General features: G+C 41.8%; 2 protein-coding genes across 3 annotated transcripts in view; one reads left to right on the plus strand and one right to left on the minus strand.

The window, feature by feature from the left end:
* Positions 1-799: 799 nt before the first annotated feature.
* On the minus strand, positions 800-6,384 carry KLLN (killin, p53 regulated DNA replication inhibitor). The gene has a single exon (XM_003846130.7). The coding sequence runs from the start codon at positions 5,689-5,691 to the stop codon at positions 5,173-5,175; it is 519 nt and encodes a 172-aa protein (XP_003846178.3). The 5' UTR covers positions 5,692-6,384; the 3' UTR covers positions 800-5,172.
* Positions 6,385-6,990: 606 nt separating this feature from the next.
* PTEN (phosphatase and tensin homolog) overlaps positions 6,991-15,542 on the plus strand; it is a 107,805-nt gene continuing 99,253 nt past the window's right edge. The window contains exon 1 of one of the 2 annotated variants that reach the window (XM_055092247.2): positions 6,991-7,753. In XM_055092247.2, the coding sequence (XP_054948222.1) occupies positions 7,675-7,753 (79 nt within the window). In that variant the 5' untranslated portion in view covers positions 6,991-7,674. 2 annotated transcript variants of the gene reach the window in all.

Genomic DNA, 15,542 nt, shown 5'->3' on the forward strand with positions numbered 1-15,542 from the left:
GGTCTCCAGATGAAGAAAAGCTGCATCTGAAATGCCTCATCCACATCTAGGCCTAGTATAGATTACTAGATCCTGAAGTTTAACACTGATGCTATATAGAATAATAGTTTTGGAGAAAGGGAGTGAGTGTATTCTGCATGTCGTGTGTGTGTGTGTGTGTGCATATATGTGCATATGTATACTGTTGTAGCTGGAGGATGGATCATGATAGACTATTTCCCAAATTGACTGGCAACAATTTCTCATCCCAGCTGCTACTTCCATCAAGGAGTATCTTTCCCTTCCTTTTGAATCTGGGCTGTCCTTGTGACTTGCTTGGCCAAGAGAATGCAGTGGAAGTGACATTCTGGGACTTCTGAACCCAGGATTTAAGAGACCCTGTATTTTCTGCTGTCTTCCTCTTGGGATCCAGGCACTGTATAAAGAAGCCTGGGTTGGACCACTGAATAATGAGCAACCACACAAAGAAAGGAGGCTCCTAACCATTTTTAGCTACTCTAGCTGAGGTCCCAGACATGTGGTAAGCTATCTTGGACATTCCAGACCCAGCCAAATTCACAGCTGAATAAAGCACGTCTGACCCTAGCTAATGTCATTGGGGAGCCGACCTGTCCAGCTGTGCCCTTCCCCAATTGCAGAATTGTGAGGAAATAAATGGTGGTAGTTGTTTTGAGCCACTAAGTTTTAAGCGGCCCCCATGGTATCAGTTCAGGTCAGACATGTGCTTTATTCTGCTGTGAGTTTGGCTGGGTCTGGAATGTCCAAGATGGCTTCCCACATGTCTGGGACCTCAGTTAAAGTAGCTAAAATGGTTAGGGACTCCTTTCTTGCTGTGGTTGCTCATCATTCAGTGGTCCAGCCCAAGCTTCTTTACACAGTGCCTGGGTCCCAAGAGGAAGACAACAGAAAGTTTTAAGGTAATTTATTACGCATCAATAGATAATTGAAAACAATTATCCAGCCAGGTGCAGTGGCTCACACCTGTAATCTCAGCACTTTGGGAGGTGGAGGTGGGCAGATCCCTTCAGGCCAGGAGTTCAAGACCAGCCTGGCCAACATGGCGAAACCCCGTCTCTACTAAAAAAACAAAAAATTTGCCAGGCATAGTGGTGCATGCCTGTCATCCCAGCTACTCGGGAGACTGAGGCAGCAGAATTGCTTAAACACCTCGGGAGGCGGAGGTTGCAGTGAGCTGAGATTGTGCTACTGCACTCCAGACTGGGCAACAGAGCGAGACTGTCTCAAAAACAAAACAATTATCAAATGTCAGGGTATCTTCCTATTGCTTTACCTTTACTCTGTGGGCTGGGAAGAAGTTGTAACAATGTCAGCCATAGAAGTCAAGTTTTCAATGCAGACTAAATTCCATGACAGTGAACACTATATGCCATAGTAGTCACTGCTCTGTCCATAGAGGTTAGAACAGTATTGCCACTTAATAGGCTCCCAAATATTTGTTGATTGAATCATTAAATAAATGAATTGAGATAAGATCCCCTACCCTCAAGAGGATGGACAAAAAAGATTCTTTAAATGGAGTGTGGAGTCTTAATAAGGGAAAAGAAGTAAAGAAAAAGCAGATAAGCTCTAAGTCTGCCTTTTTTCATGGTCCAGGGCTATTTGTCCCATGCATTTTCTCTTTGAAAAAGGTGCTGTTTTTTGTGATGCCTTAGAGGCCAGAAGGATGTTTTGAAGGGGAAAATTGTAGGAGTTAGGCAGAGCAGGGTTTTGGCTCCTTCTCAATGTCCCTCTACCTAGACAAATTCGGGCTATTCTGCAGAGGTTGCAGTGAGCCATGATCATGTCACTGCACTCCAGCCTGAGGAACAGAGGGAGACTCCGTCTCAAAAAAAAAAAAAAAAAAAAAAAAAAAATTCGGCCTATTCTATGAAGCACCTGGTAGGTGTCCCAATATTTTCTGGTATATGGGAATTACCTTTTTCTATTATTGGAAGGTCTAAAAAGCAAACTATGTGCTCCATATGGCTAGAGTTAGTATTAAGGGGACCAAGTAGAATAATTGGTAGCTAGTGTTAGCTTGGAGACTAACATAGTCAAAGCTGTCTTGTCATGTTAGGTCTTTTTTATTTGTATTGCTCCACGGTCCAAGACAAAATTTCTGAACGCCACTTGGACACGGTGAGTACCTGGTCTGCTCTGTTGTTCTCAGGAGCAACCAACTCAACCCTTATTTCTCTGAGAATGATGATTTCATACAGCACGTCTCTCTACCAAGATGTGAAAGATGACACCATGGCATCTGAAATAGCTTCAGGAGAGATTTGGGACATGGGAAGCTTGTAGACAATAATGGAAAATTCTCTTTTAGAATATAGTTACTTGTATGACCCACAGTAGCGCCTTTTGGAGAATGTCTTAAAATTATCTTTATTGAAAGAACAATAATGTTTGTTATTAGGATAAATGAAATAAGGGGAAAACCTCAGACCCTTGGAACAATGGGTTTACATTCAATCCAATGATTATTATGTTTTTATATTCTGTATTATTTAGAAAACAGTAGTTAAACAGACAGAAATACAGAAGATTGTTTAAAAATTAAAGCTATTGAGTTAGATCCCTTTTTGAAAGGTCAGTGTATGGGAGATGAGAAAGGCACTATAGAGATCAGAGTGTTTACACAAAAGACATCTTAGCAGATGACCTACAAAGAGCACATCAAGTATTTATATCATCCACATCAAGTTGCTGGTCATTTCGCTTATCAAAGAAAATAAGAAAGAAATTTTCTTTCGACATTATTTTGGTGTAGTAACAATAGAGTTTTGGAATCAGCTGTTAGAAATGATAATTAAAGCTGGTTTATCATGCTTACTAATCAATCTACATAGTCACCCTGAAGCTTTATATAATTGTCCCTTTGTTACAAGCTTCTACTTCTCCCTATGGTATTCTGGTTCTGAATCCAGACAGGTAAAGAACTAAGTATGGCCGGGCGCGGTGGCTCACGCCTGTAATCCCAGCACTTTGGGAGGCCGTGGCGGGCAGATCACGAGGTCAGGAGATCGAGACCATCCTGACCAACATGGTGAAACCCTGTCTTTACTAAACTACAAAAAATTAGCCCGGAATGATGGTGTGCGCCTGTAGTCTCAGCTACTCGGGAGGCTGAGGCAGGGGAATTGCTTGAACCCGGGAGACAGAGGTTGCAGTGAACCGAGATCTTGCCACTGCACTCCAGCCTGTGAGACTCCGTCTCAAAAAAAGAAAAAAGAAGAAAAAAAAAAAAAAGAACTGAAGTGCTTGGAGACCAGTGTATTGTAATATCTATACAGCCAAGCAGGTATTTTCAACTGAACTTTAAAAAAGTACTATTTTTGAAACTATCTTTAGTTTAGATAGGGCCAGCCATTTGGGTAGAAAGGTAAAGAAAAACAAAAAATTGGAAAAGGATGCATCAGTATTTCTTTCAGAAACAACTTAACACTAGGAACAGAAGGAGGATTTATTCACCAACTCCTAATAACCACCTGATGTTGCTGTTGGGCTGGCCAAATATCTGCCAACATTGATGATCCTTTCATTCACCACTAGAGAGAAGTAGAGGGACCTGATGTTTAGAGAAGCAGTAAAACCTATTTCCCATTTTCTTTCTTCAGCCAGGTGGAAGTACTTGGAGGCTGGTCTCATATTCTAGCACTTTAATGCTGGTGATGCAGATTATCTCTGCTCCAGAGTAACTCTGTGCCATGGAATCCAAGAGGATTCTGTCGCACCAGGACAGGAATGCACCCTTGTTTCATTTGCTTCCATGAAAGCAGATTTCAGAGATTCTCAGATGCTATGAGACTAATTGTCACTTAGGGTAGGCTCCAGGGGAGGGGCAGAGTAGGGCAGTGCTAATAACAGGGACTCTGGAGACAAGATCAGCAATCTAAGAAACAAATGTGAGACATTTTACCCCTCCCTAATCTACTCCCCTTTTAAAAGTTCATCTTCATTTTCCCTTTTTCTACCACGCAGTAATTGATAATTAAGCACAGCTCTGGTTTTTACCATGCAATCTAGTAGAACACCTAGACATCAGGAACTCCTTATCTTTGGTTATTTATACAATAATGAAATCTGTAGTTCACCCTAGGCTGTGTGGACAGTATCTGCATCTCTGGAAATCAACTGGAGGCCTTTCTCTTATTCTTTTCCGGTTGCTTTCCATTTCCTTTTCCACTGTGGTCCTTGCCTTTCCCAAGCTGACCAGAACTATGCACAAAACCAGTCTTCAATAAATATCAACACTGAAGCTTCAGCAGGTTGTTAACTCCTGCACAGCTATCTTAAATGCTGTATATAAGTGCAAAGTTTTATGGAGCCTCAGAGGTCTCTAAGAACACTGTAAATATCCCAGGTTTAATTAGTAGTCCCGGAGTTAGGTAATGGCCTGTGGCTTTCTGCGCTAGGTCTCTTGAGGTTTCTAGTCTTCAGAGGTTGCCTGCAACTATGATGTGCACATATACAGTACTCTTTCTCAAATACAGCATAAATCCTCTTTAGACTTTGCTAGGCACTTAAAATTATTGAACACACATGCAGATTGATTCTCATTCTCTCAAAGTTTGAAAAACAACTCAGTGCTTCAACCTAGGTCTCGTTAGATATTTTTTGACTCAAATTGTCGTCTGTAGTTCTGCTTCCTAAGGGAAATGAAAAAACAATAAATTCCCAGACTGGTGTTGATGCTCATTCTCTTTAAGCGGGTCGACTACTTGCTTTGTAGATCCTTGACGGGTGGGGTGCGGGGTAGGAGTGCGATCCAACTCTCAGCATTTCCGAATCAGCTCTCTCACGGTGACAGGTCAGCCCAATCGGGGCTGTAAGCAGACTTGACAGGTTTGTTCTGGGCTGACGGCCATTGACTAGGTTCTCAGACCAGATAAGTCACTTGGCTGAGTCTACAGTAGGTGGGGCGCGCTCACCAGCTCAGGGGTAGTGACTGGACGTTTGTTGCAACATCGGAGAATGCACGCTCTGGGCTGCAGCAGGAGATACCCTCAAGCACAGAACCAAAAGGGTTCACCCTAAGCGGCAGGGCATCAGCGATGGAGAGGCCCGAGACCCCTAGCGCCCAGCTCCTTTTCCCACGTTTGGGAAGGCGCAGAATAGGTCGATGTAGAGCAAGGAGTGAGTCTCAGGTCTCAGTCCTTTGGCTTGCTCTTAGGGTAGCAGGCGAGGAGTGGCACCAGTTTGGGGACTCTCTCCCCGCGTTCTGTAAGAATCGGCGGCAGCCAGCAAGGCGGGGAGGCGGGGGCACGTGTTTGGATGTGGGTGCTTGTGTAACCAGCTCCCCAAGCGCCAGCCCCGACAGCGCTCCTTCGGGAGGCTGGTCCGAGCCCCTGTTTCCGCCGCGGCGCAGGAAGGGTTGGGGTTCCGCTGCCTGCACCAGGCAAGAGCACCCCGAGCAAAAGAAGAAGACGACTTGCCTCTAGAGCTATCACTGGGGAGTGGGAATTTGGAAAGTTCCCCAACTAGGGACACACGTGACCTCCTTCGGAAAGTAGTTCCGACTGTGGCCCGTGTATCCTTCCACCTCCTTTTGAACCCTCCTAGGTCTCCTCGCCCCGCCCACTCGCTGGGCTGCAGCTTCCTACCGTTCCGTACTTTCCACTCAACCCGGTAACCCCAAACGTGCACGGTCCGGCCGGGGCGCGCGGAGCCTGGCCCCGGGCGATCCATCCTGCCGGGTTTTCACGGCGGCCAAGGGGGGGCGGGGCTAGGTGGTCTCTGAGAACCGAGCTTGACTCCGACGCCGCGAACCGACCTGGAGCCCGAGGGGGAAAGATGCTCGACTCTCTTGGGGGCACCGGAGCGGGCGCAGGAGAGGCCTGCGGGGTGCGTCCCACTCACAGGGATCCTCTTTCAGTTCATTTAGATAGGTGCCCTTTGGGCCCTTGAAATTCAACGGCTATGTGTTCACATTCAGCACGCTCGGCTGAGAGCTTTCATTTTTAGGGCAAACGAGCCGAGTTACCGGGGAAGCGAGAGGTGGGGCGCTGCAAGGGAGCCGGATGAGGTGATACATGCTGGCGACACAATAGCAGGTTGCTCTTTGTGCTAAGACTGACACCATGAGGACACAGATTTGGGGGAAGGGGGAATCTCTAGGCAAAGGCTGTTACAGTCAAATCTTTGCGAACGATTGTGATCCGACAGCGGTGCAAAAGGAAAGAGCGAATGCAGTCCACGCCGCGGAAATCTAGGGGTAGAGGCAAGGGGGGAGGGTATTCCCCTTGCAGGGACCGTCCCTGCATTTCCCTCTACACTGAGTAGCGTGGTCACCTGGTCCTTTTCACCTGTGCACAGGTAACCTCAGACTCGAGTCAGTGACACTGCTCAACGCACCCATCTCAGCTTTCATCATCAGTCCTCCACTCCCGCCCCACAACAGCCTACCCTGCCTCCGGCTGGGTTTCTGGGCAGAGGCCGAGGCTTAGCTCGTTATCCTCGCCTCGCGTTGCTGCAAAAGCCGCAGCAAGTGCAGCTGCAGGCGGGCGGCTGGGAACCGGCCCGAGCAAGCCCCAGGCAGCTACACTGGGCATGCTCAGTAGAGCCTGCGGCTTGGGGGCTCTGCGCTCGCACCCAGAGCTATCGCTCTGCCCCCTCCTACCGCCCCCTGCCCTGCCCTGCCCTCCCCTCGCCCGGCGCGGTCCCGTCCGCCTCTCGCTCGCCTCCCGCCTCCCCTCGGTCTCCCGAGGCGCCCGGGCTCCCGGCGCGGCGGCGGAGGGGGCGGGCAGGCCGGCGGGCGGTGATGTGGCGGGACTCTTTATGCGCTGCGGCAGGATACGCGCTCGGGCGCTGGGACGCGACTGCGCTCAGTTCTCTCCTCTCGGAAGCTGCAGCCATGATGGAAGTTTGAGAGTTGAACCGCTGTGAGGCGAGGCCGGGCTCAGGCGAGGGAGATGAGAGACGGCGGCGGCCACGGCCCGGAGCCCCTCTCAGCGCCTGTGAGCAGCCGCGGGGGCAGCGCCCTCGGGGAGCCGGCCGGCCTGCGGCGGCGGCAGCGGCGGCGTTTCTCGCCTCCTCTTCGTCTTTTCTAACCGTGCAGCCTCTTCCTCGGCTTCTCCTGAAAGGGAAGGTGGAAGCCGTGGGCTCGGGCGGGAGCCGGCTGAGGCGCGGCGGCGGCGGCACCTCCCGCTCCTGGAGCGGGGGGGAGAAGCGGCGGCGGCGGCGGCGGCCGCGGCGGCTGCAGCTCCAGGGAGGGGGTCTGAGTCGCCTGTCACCATTTCCAGGGCTGGGAACGCCGGAGAGTTGGTCTCTCCCCTTCTACTGCCTCCAACACGGCGGCGGCGGCGGCGGCACATCCAGGGACCCGGGCCGGTTTTAAACCTCCCGTCCGCCGCCGCCGCACCCCCCGTGGCCCGGGCTCCGGAGGCCGCCGGAGGAGGCAGCCGTTCGGAGGATTATTCGTCTTCTCCCCATTCCGCTGCCGCCGCTGCCAGGCCTCTGGCTGCTGAGGAGAAGCAGGCCCAGTCGCTGCAACCATCCGGCAGCCGCCGCAGCAGCCATTACCCGGCTGCGGTCCAGAGCCAAGCGGCGGCAGAGCGAGGGGCATCAGCTACCGCCAAGTCCAGAGCCATTTCCATCCTGCAGAAGAAGCCCCGCCACCAGCAGCTTCTGCCATCTCTCTCCTCCTTTTTCTTCAGCCACAGGCTCCCAGACATGACAGCCATCATCAAAGAGATCGTTAGCAGAAACAAAAGGAGATATCAAGAGGATGGATTCGACTTAGACTTGACCTGTATCCATTTCTGCGGCTGCTCCTCTTTACCTTTCTGTCACTCTCTTAGAACGTGGGAGTAGACGGATGCGAAAATGGCCGTAGTTTGGGTGACTATAACATTTAACCCTGGTCAGGTTGCTAGGTCATATATTTTGTGTTTCCTTTCTGTGTATTCAACCTAGGGTGTGTTTGGCTAGACGGAACTCTTGCCTGGTTGCAAGTGTCAAGCCACCGATTGCTTTCTTAGGCTATCTATATGGTCTCTTCCTGAGGGCTATTGTCCGTTAATACAGAATACAGTACACTGTTAGTGGATTAGCGAGCTCGGTAATCCGGTCTCCTAAATGAACAAAAAAGTAGACGCTTTTTGAGGTTGAGCGTATTTCGATTAAATCTTGGCTTAGGCCCTAGATCAAGGGTTTAGATCAGAATAAAATGAAAATTAGTGTTGCACGTACGCATATTGCATCAGAATCTTGCAGTGATTGTTTTAGTTTCCTGAGTTGCATTGATAGATTCTTTTAAAATATGACTGATTTGCATAACTTTAGAAGCAGAATCATTTTCAGTATATATGGTGCACATTGAGGGCAAAAAGTAGTTTTGTTAATGTTTAAACTTAAGTTACCTACAACTTTGAACTGTATGTAGAAGTTTTGTAGTTTGAAATCAATAGTGCCATAATATACCTTATAAGGCGTTCTTACTAGATCTTTGTTATATTTACCTTTTTCTCTCCCTATGGGGTGATGTAGGATAGTGCTTGAAATTTGCACTTCAGTAGCATTTAATGTTCAGTGCTCTTGTCATAAACATAGAATGGATATTGAGTCGTTTTTGATCCCAGATGGCAATGTGTAGGTTCAAGGGTATTGTGTGTAGCAAGTGAAGATTGCAGAAATAAAACTTCAGTTCATGCTTGAAATTTAAGTATTGTTGTGATGCCAGAATTGCTGCTCACCGTTTTTAGGTTTCAGGTCCTCTGACACCTTTTGGTATCGTTAATTTTACTGATTTGTGTAGAATGTCAGTTGTATTTTACCAGCTAATATCTAGAAATGCTGGCAAGAGGGGTTTACTCCAACTTTAGATTGTAGGTATGTTAGCTTTTTTCATACAGTGTATTAAATTTACTGAGTCAGCTTGCTGAATAAGACAGAAGCCCAAGAATTTTAACAGTGTGTAGCTTTAGTTGTCTAAAAGTTAGGCCTTCGGGCTTCAAAAGTTAGTGGTCATCGAAAAGCATTAATCTTTGCAGTTTCAGGTACAACACATTGGTTTTGATTAGGGATGGGGATGGGGCCCTCTTTTTGCAGAATGGGGAAAGTATTGACAGGAATTGAGAACTATTGGTAGGCCAGTGTATAAGGTATGTGAAAACAGAATTAAGTTATTGGTCTGAAGTGACTGAAGCATTTAGGCTCTATCAAGGCCTGAAATTTGGTAATATGAGTTTGGTAATGCGAATTGTGGCAGTGGACAATATTTAGTTAAAATTATGTAATTGCATAAGTACTAGCACAGTATTTTTAATAAAAGTTATTTCTTAGCAAATGTCAGTTGCATTTTGTCTAAAGGTAGAGTGACACTACAGTGTCTATATGTCCTGCTAAAAATTGTGGGGAATATTTTTTTTTAAGACAGCGTTTATATCGGGAGAGGTTTTATTCCGTTGGATTATGTTAGCTGCATATAAATGTGCACAGTTAATTTTGCCCAAGTTTTTGTTTTGAAATGAATGTAAAACTTACTGAAGAAGTAGCTTCCCAAAATTTAGTTTTCTGCTAAGCCAAAAATATTATTTTAAAAGAGTATTTGCAAATTTTGAAGTTGACATTAATTGAAAATGTTACTAAGGCTAAACTGGACCCGCTTGCCCAGAAGATAATTATGGAAAAACTCTTCTGTGACTTCCAAAGCAGTCTACTATTAGCATGAATTACTGACAGTCATCCAAATATATAGGAACAAAAAATTAAATGTTTATGTAACTTTGAAAAAAAAGCCTCTGAAGAAAATAATTGAATGCTGTCTGGGAGACAGATTTCTTTCAGCACTTAAAGTACATAACACACTACTTTTACTTTTCCCACTTGATTTAAAATTATCAGGGTTATTAAGACCTTAAAATTATTTTACCAGGTTTTTACATGTGAGCTGTGACATGACTGGCATTTTCTTTGATTTCAGCGTATGTGGGTCTCTACACATGAAATTTGTGTGACTTAAAACTTTCTCTAAAACTGTACTTTTAGTTATGATATGCATAGAAAGCAGTATCAAATATTGCGTCAAATGACTAATAACACTTAATTTCTAGAGTTGTGGTTTTATTGAGCCAAAAGTTGATATGAAAAAAAGTCAATAAGGAAAGTCAGTGAAGTGCTTGCTTTTTTGATAATTGCACTCCCAATAATTTTAATATTCCAACGTACTTGGTTTGCTTGTTTTCACGTTAGTGTTTTCTGTTTATTGGAGTGGGAAGGCATTAAAATTGTCATTGAAGACTTTGTCTTTGACATGTTGTAGTATTTATTTCAGCAACTAACCTGTGAAAAGTTAAATTCCTTTATGAAAGTAGTGATTGGAGTATTTTTATCTGATAAAGATTAATAATGAAGCCATTTCTCCGAGGAAAATTGAGGACAATAATTCAGTTTTAAAATATTATCGCAAAATTAAATTATTCTAAAAATTTGTTAGTAGGGTTATATACTTAATATTAGTCTGAAATATAGTGCTGAATTTGAGACTATAGAAAAATTAAGTGTATTTAGGGTATGTGGAAACGTTAGGCTTCTGTTGTATTTTTATTGTTTGGTAGATTTGCCTCTTTTCAAATAAATGTTCACAGGGAATACTTTTAACTTGTAGAGAGTACAGTGACTATTGAAGTTACCTAAATTACCTCAAGGTAAGTGATTACTGAAATTAATCATGAGGGTTTTAAAAAGTATTCTATTCACAACATTTATTTTACATTGTTTTGTATCTGCTAAGTTATATTTCCTGAAAAACATGACTGGACCACCTAATTGCTATATGATAACTTACAAACTTCATTTTTCATAGTGCTTATTCAAGTGTAAAGCACAACTGAAAGGAGTAATGTACAGTTTATATGAGGAAAAAGGAATTTTATTGCTGCCAGTGTAAAAGTTTGCACAGCAGTATAGTCATCAATGCAGATTTACATTGCTTATAATATACTAAGTAAATACTAAATGATTAAAGATAATAAAATATGGTGAGGTATAACCACCTTCATTTTAAACTTAGTTTTAGAAGATAGTAAAGAAAGATTCCTTTATTACCTTTTTAGAATTTTATTTTTAATAACATGGGAAAGGCAACTGGTGATATTTTAATTTTTGTATGGAACAGTGCATCTGCTTTCTCATAGCCACATAAAATACATAAACTTCTTAGTGTTATGAAATGGCTTACTTTTTGGAAGTGAAGAAGTCTTCAATTCTTATTTTCTAATGTTATTTTGAAATTTGCCTCCATTTGCTGTTTGTTCATTTGGTGATAGCGCCACACTTAAAAAAATATTTTAAGCCATTCTGAAGTAATCACTTCAGTGACTTTTAATGGAGGAGTATTTGTCATGGGAAATTCACTTCACAAAGTTTTAACATTAATTCACTTGAAGTAAACGTGCTATTTTTAAATTTTCATCTCAATCTTTTAAGTAAGACGAAAGCTTAGGAAATCACTTTTATTATTGATATTGTGTGTGACTTCAGAGTTTGTAAAGAGAATTGTAGAAGTGTTGCATGCATATGACAATTTTCTGCTTAATTGAAATGTGAGGCCTCTGCCATACTACAAGGATTTAGCTTCCAGAAAATGTAATATTAACATAGCTTAAGAAATGTATTTTTTTTTTCTGTAGAAACCGTTGGGTTAAACAAACAGTTCAGAAGTTTTATTACATAGAACCCATTAGTTCTTACTCTTGTTACCTTTTTCTTCATTTTTTCTGTTAAACTTGATTTTCACAGTCAGCATTGAAGAATTCATCTTGTGGCCTGAATTCATTAAGAAAAGATGTTAGGATTTGTTCTGAAGATAGTGACTTAGGAAATTTGTGAGACTGGGGTCAGTCAGTTCTGTTTTACAATTGCTTTCTATTTGGTAGCTTTGAAATTAATGTAGTGGCTTATCAGAGAGAATAATGTTGAGGTTAGACTAACCTTAAATTGGTAAGGCTTTGCTGAGCAAACTGATAACTGTAAGTCTTTTATAGGGTGCATTACTGCCACATATACGTTCTTCCATAGGTGGTTAAAAGTATATTGGTCTATGTTTGGTGATTCTCTTTGTACATATTGAGTATATGCATTCACTAATGTAAAATAATTTGCCAAGAAAGGTGAAATTAGTATATTGTACTTGACTATTCACCTTTCCCTTAGTTTTTCGAATTTTTTTCATTGGTTGCAGAGGAAGTATTAGCAATTTCATTCTTTTAAAATAATTTGCACTGGAATAAATAAGTATCGGCAAATATAAGAAGAGTAACATAATTTAAGGGTGAATTAATTTTATTTGGGAAGTTTTAGTTCTGTATAGTTAAGGCAGATTCTTCATTTGCAACAGTTGACATTGGGACATGTGTGAACATCTTCAAGGTATTAGGACATCTTCAAGGCATTACTTTTTGGCAGTGTTGAGAATTTTTTTTTTTTTTTTTTTTTGAGATGGAATCTCGCTCTATTGCCCAGTCTGGGGTGCAGTGGCAGGATCTCGGCTCACTGGAACCTCTGCCTCCCAGGTTCAGGCGATTCTCCTGCCTGAACCTCCCAAGCAGCTGGGATTATAGGTGCATGCCAGCACGCCCAGCTAGTTTTTGTACTTTTAGTAGAGATGGGGTTTCACCACCTTGGCCAGGCTGGTCTCAAACTCCAGACCTCAAGTGATCCGCCTGCCTCGGCCTCCCAAAATGCTGGGATTACAGGCGTGAGCCACTGCGCCTGGCCAGTGTTGAGAATATTGAGAGATGGATATTGTAGCTGTACCTGCCATCAAAAGAATTTTCTTGACCTCCACATAGTGTGAAAAAGAAGACTGTTTACACATTATATTTTAAGTAATTATACACATAATTATTATCAGTACTCACCACTTCAAATATAAACAGTGAATCTAACCAGTGTTTGATTTCTGTGTGTGTATGTGTATACAAAGTTAGCAAACCTTTTATCTTAATATTTATGAAAAAACGAATTTTTGTTTCTTTAAAGAAAAGACTACCTTAGAGAATATTATTCTATAATTTTTAAATATGGTCAGATCTATTTTAAATTATGTTAAAATTTTGAGTATTAGTTTATCTATACTTTTAAGCGTATATACATTGTTTCCTTTTAGATTTTAGGGAGGCAGTGTGGGCTCTGGAGCCAGACTGCTTGTTTTGTAATCCTGGATCTTCCATTTAGTAGCTGGATGACTTTGAGTAGGTTATTTAGATTTTCTCAATCTATTTTATCTGTAAAATGGGGATGATAATGGAACCTACCGCATACGTTTATCTTGAATAGTAAGTGAGATAATAATAAGTAATTTCATTTAGCATAGTACCTGCCACATTGTAAATACTTAAATGGTAGCTACTGCTCTGAAAAACTGTAATTTCAGGTTATGTATGTAGGGAAATTATTTGTATTTTCATTTATGGTGTATGATTGTAACTGAATTTCCTCAGTTTGGGCCATGTTAGGATTTTAATCGTTTCAAGTTATAAGTGTTTTTAAAAATAAGGGTATTCCTTTAGGAAGTCTGGGTATGACATGTCTGTGATTTTGCTGTTTCATCACAAATGGGAAATAAATCTCTGCTAACTCAAACTGTTGACCAAAGTAAAATTAATTATGCCAATCAAAAACTATTTGCTTTAAAATATAAAAGGCAAAAACTTCCTATTAGCATAATGAAGTAGAAGTTTTAAACTTTGTTATAATCTTAAATTTTCTTTAGTGTTGAAGATAGGTCAACTTAACTATCATACATTTTTATTTACATAAAGTAAACTCTGCCTCAAATGTAATAAACTTAATATGAGTTATGTAAACTTTGGTCAATAGAGGTATATTTTTTAGCATTTCCTTTTGAAAATTTCAGCTTTTTGAAGGGAGTCTTGCAACTGAATGTCAAGTTACATTTATTACAATAAAATGGACACTTAATATAATCTGTAATGCATTAACATAATATGGGAACTTTTAAAGTATTCAATCTCTGTATTATTGTGTCCTGTTTCCACATTTGGCCAGGATTCTCAATATGATTTAGGCCCAAGACGTGGGAAGAAAGAAGTAAAGAACTAAAGGATTTTTTTCTTCATTTTTTTAATTGAATATGGGGAAAGATGGAATAAGCTTATCTGTCCAGTAAAGGCCATTATGTATACATAGGGATTATTATTTTTCCCCCCCTTGGGCTGTACTGATTTCCCAGATGTACCACAGCACTCTTAGTAGTGAAGCACTTGACTTCTAGTGAGTGGATTTTGTGTGTGTGTGTTTTATATTGCAGAGTGAATACACTCTGTCTGATACTATGTGACTTTCTGATTATGTGATTTTTATGCATTTTATGTGTTTTGTAAACTAGCTGTATTTTTGGTCCATGTCTAGGTTGTAGAATTGAATTGTGCATTTTGGCATCTGAGCACAGCTGAGTTTTCTAAATCAATCTCTCTCCTTGCACCTAGTTTTTGCTTTAGATCACTACCTAAAACTTACTGTTGATTTAATATTAGAGCACTTAAGCATAGCTTTGACTTTTATTTCCTTTGATTTTTGTAGATTTTCAGGCTGAAGTACAATAAGGTTCTCTGTTCTTTACTAGTAATTGCAAAGATTGTATTCTGTGAATTTTATTTGTTTAATACTTTTGATCTTTTGAAGAGGATGTAATTATTTAAGGTATTATGAAATGCATTGTGATTTGAATTAGATACTCTTTGGAGATGGAGTTTTGCTGTTGTTGCCCAGGCTGGAGTGCAATGGTGCGATCTCGGCTCACCACAGCCTCCGCCTCCTGGGTTCAAGCGATTCTCTTGCCGCAGCCTCCCAAGTAGCTGGAATTACAGGCATGCGCCACCATGCCCGGCTAATTTTATATTTTTTTTCAGTAGAGATGGGGGGGGTTTCTCCATGTTGGTCAGGCTGGCCTCGAACTCTTGACCTCAGGTAATCTGCCTGTCTCAGCCTGCTAAAGTGCTGAGATTACAGGCATGAGCCACCGCGCCCAGCCTCAGATACTCTTTTAATTAGATGCGTTTAAAAATTTAACCCACCATTGCTGGCATGAATAGATGTATTTTTAGAGTGATTCATAAATATCATATACATGTTTAAAGTTACAAACTTTTTGCTTATTTCAAAATGCAGGATTCTTTTCCATTTAAAATTCCCTCTCTTTGTGAGACTTCTTTTTGAGTATTCTGGTTACTCTAAACTGATTGGAGATGAAATTAGATAGAATTGAAAACTGTACTTTTAAAATGAAATTTTGGGGATGTCATTAAGCTTGATTTTTTAGGTTTTTTTTTTTAGTGTGTATTATAAATTATTTTACACTGATTGTCAGCGATAAAATGGAATGCCTGGGATTTTTTAAAATTTATTTTATTCATTTTTATAAGGTAAAAACAGTGTTTTGTTAGGCTTAATTTGACCATGTTGTAAAATTTATTGTATACCTTGAAAGAATCATTTATGAAAGATACTGAATTAGCTAATATATACTCTGTCTTATGTAGTTTTTGATTAACAATACACTTTTTAAATCATTAGCT

This window comes from Pan paniscus, chromosome 8, assembly GCF_029289425.2.
Source record: "Pan paniscus chromosome 8, NHGRI_mPanPan1-v2.0_pri, whole genome shotgun sequence".
Classification (NCBI taxonomy): domain Eukaryota; kingdom Metazoa; phylum Chordata; class Mammalia; order Primates; family Hominidae; genus Pan; species Pan paniscus.

Bases quoted from the DNA above. Each gene is read 5' to 3' on its own strand.
- KLLN (XM_003846130.7), bottom strand. From the start codon at position 5,691: ATGGATCGCCCGGGGCCAGGCTCCGCGCGCCCCGGCCGGACCGTGCAC.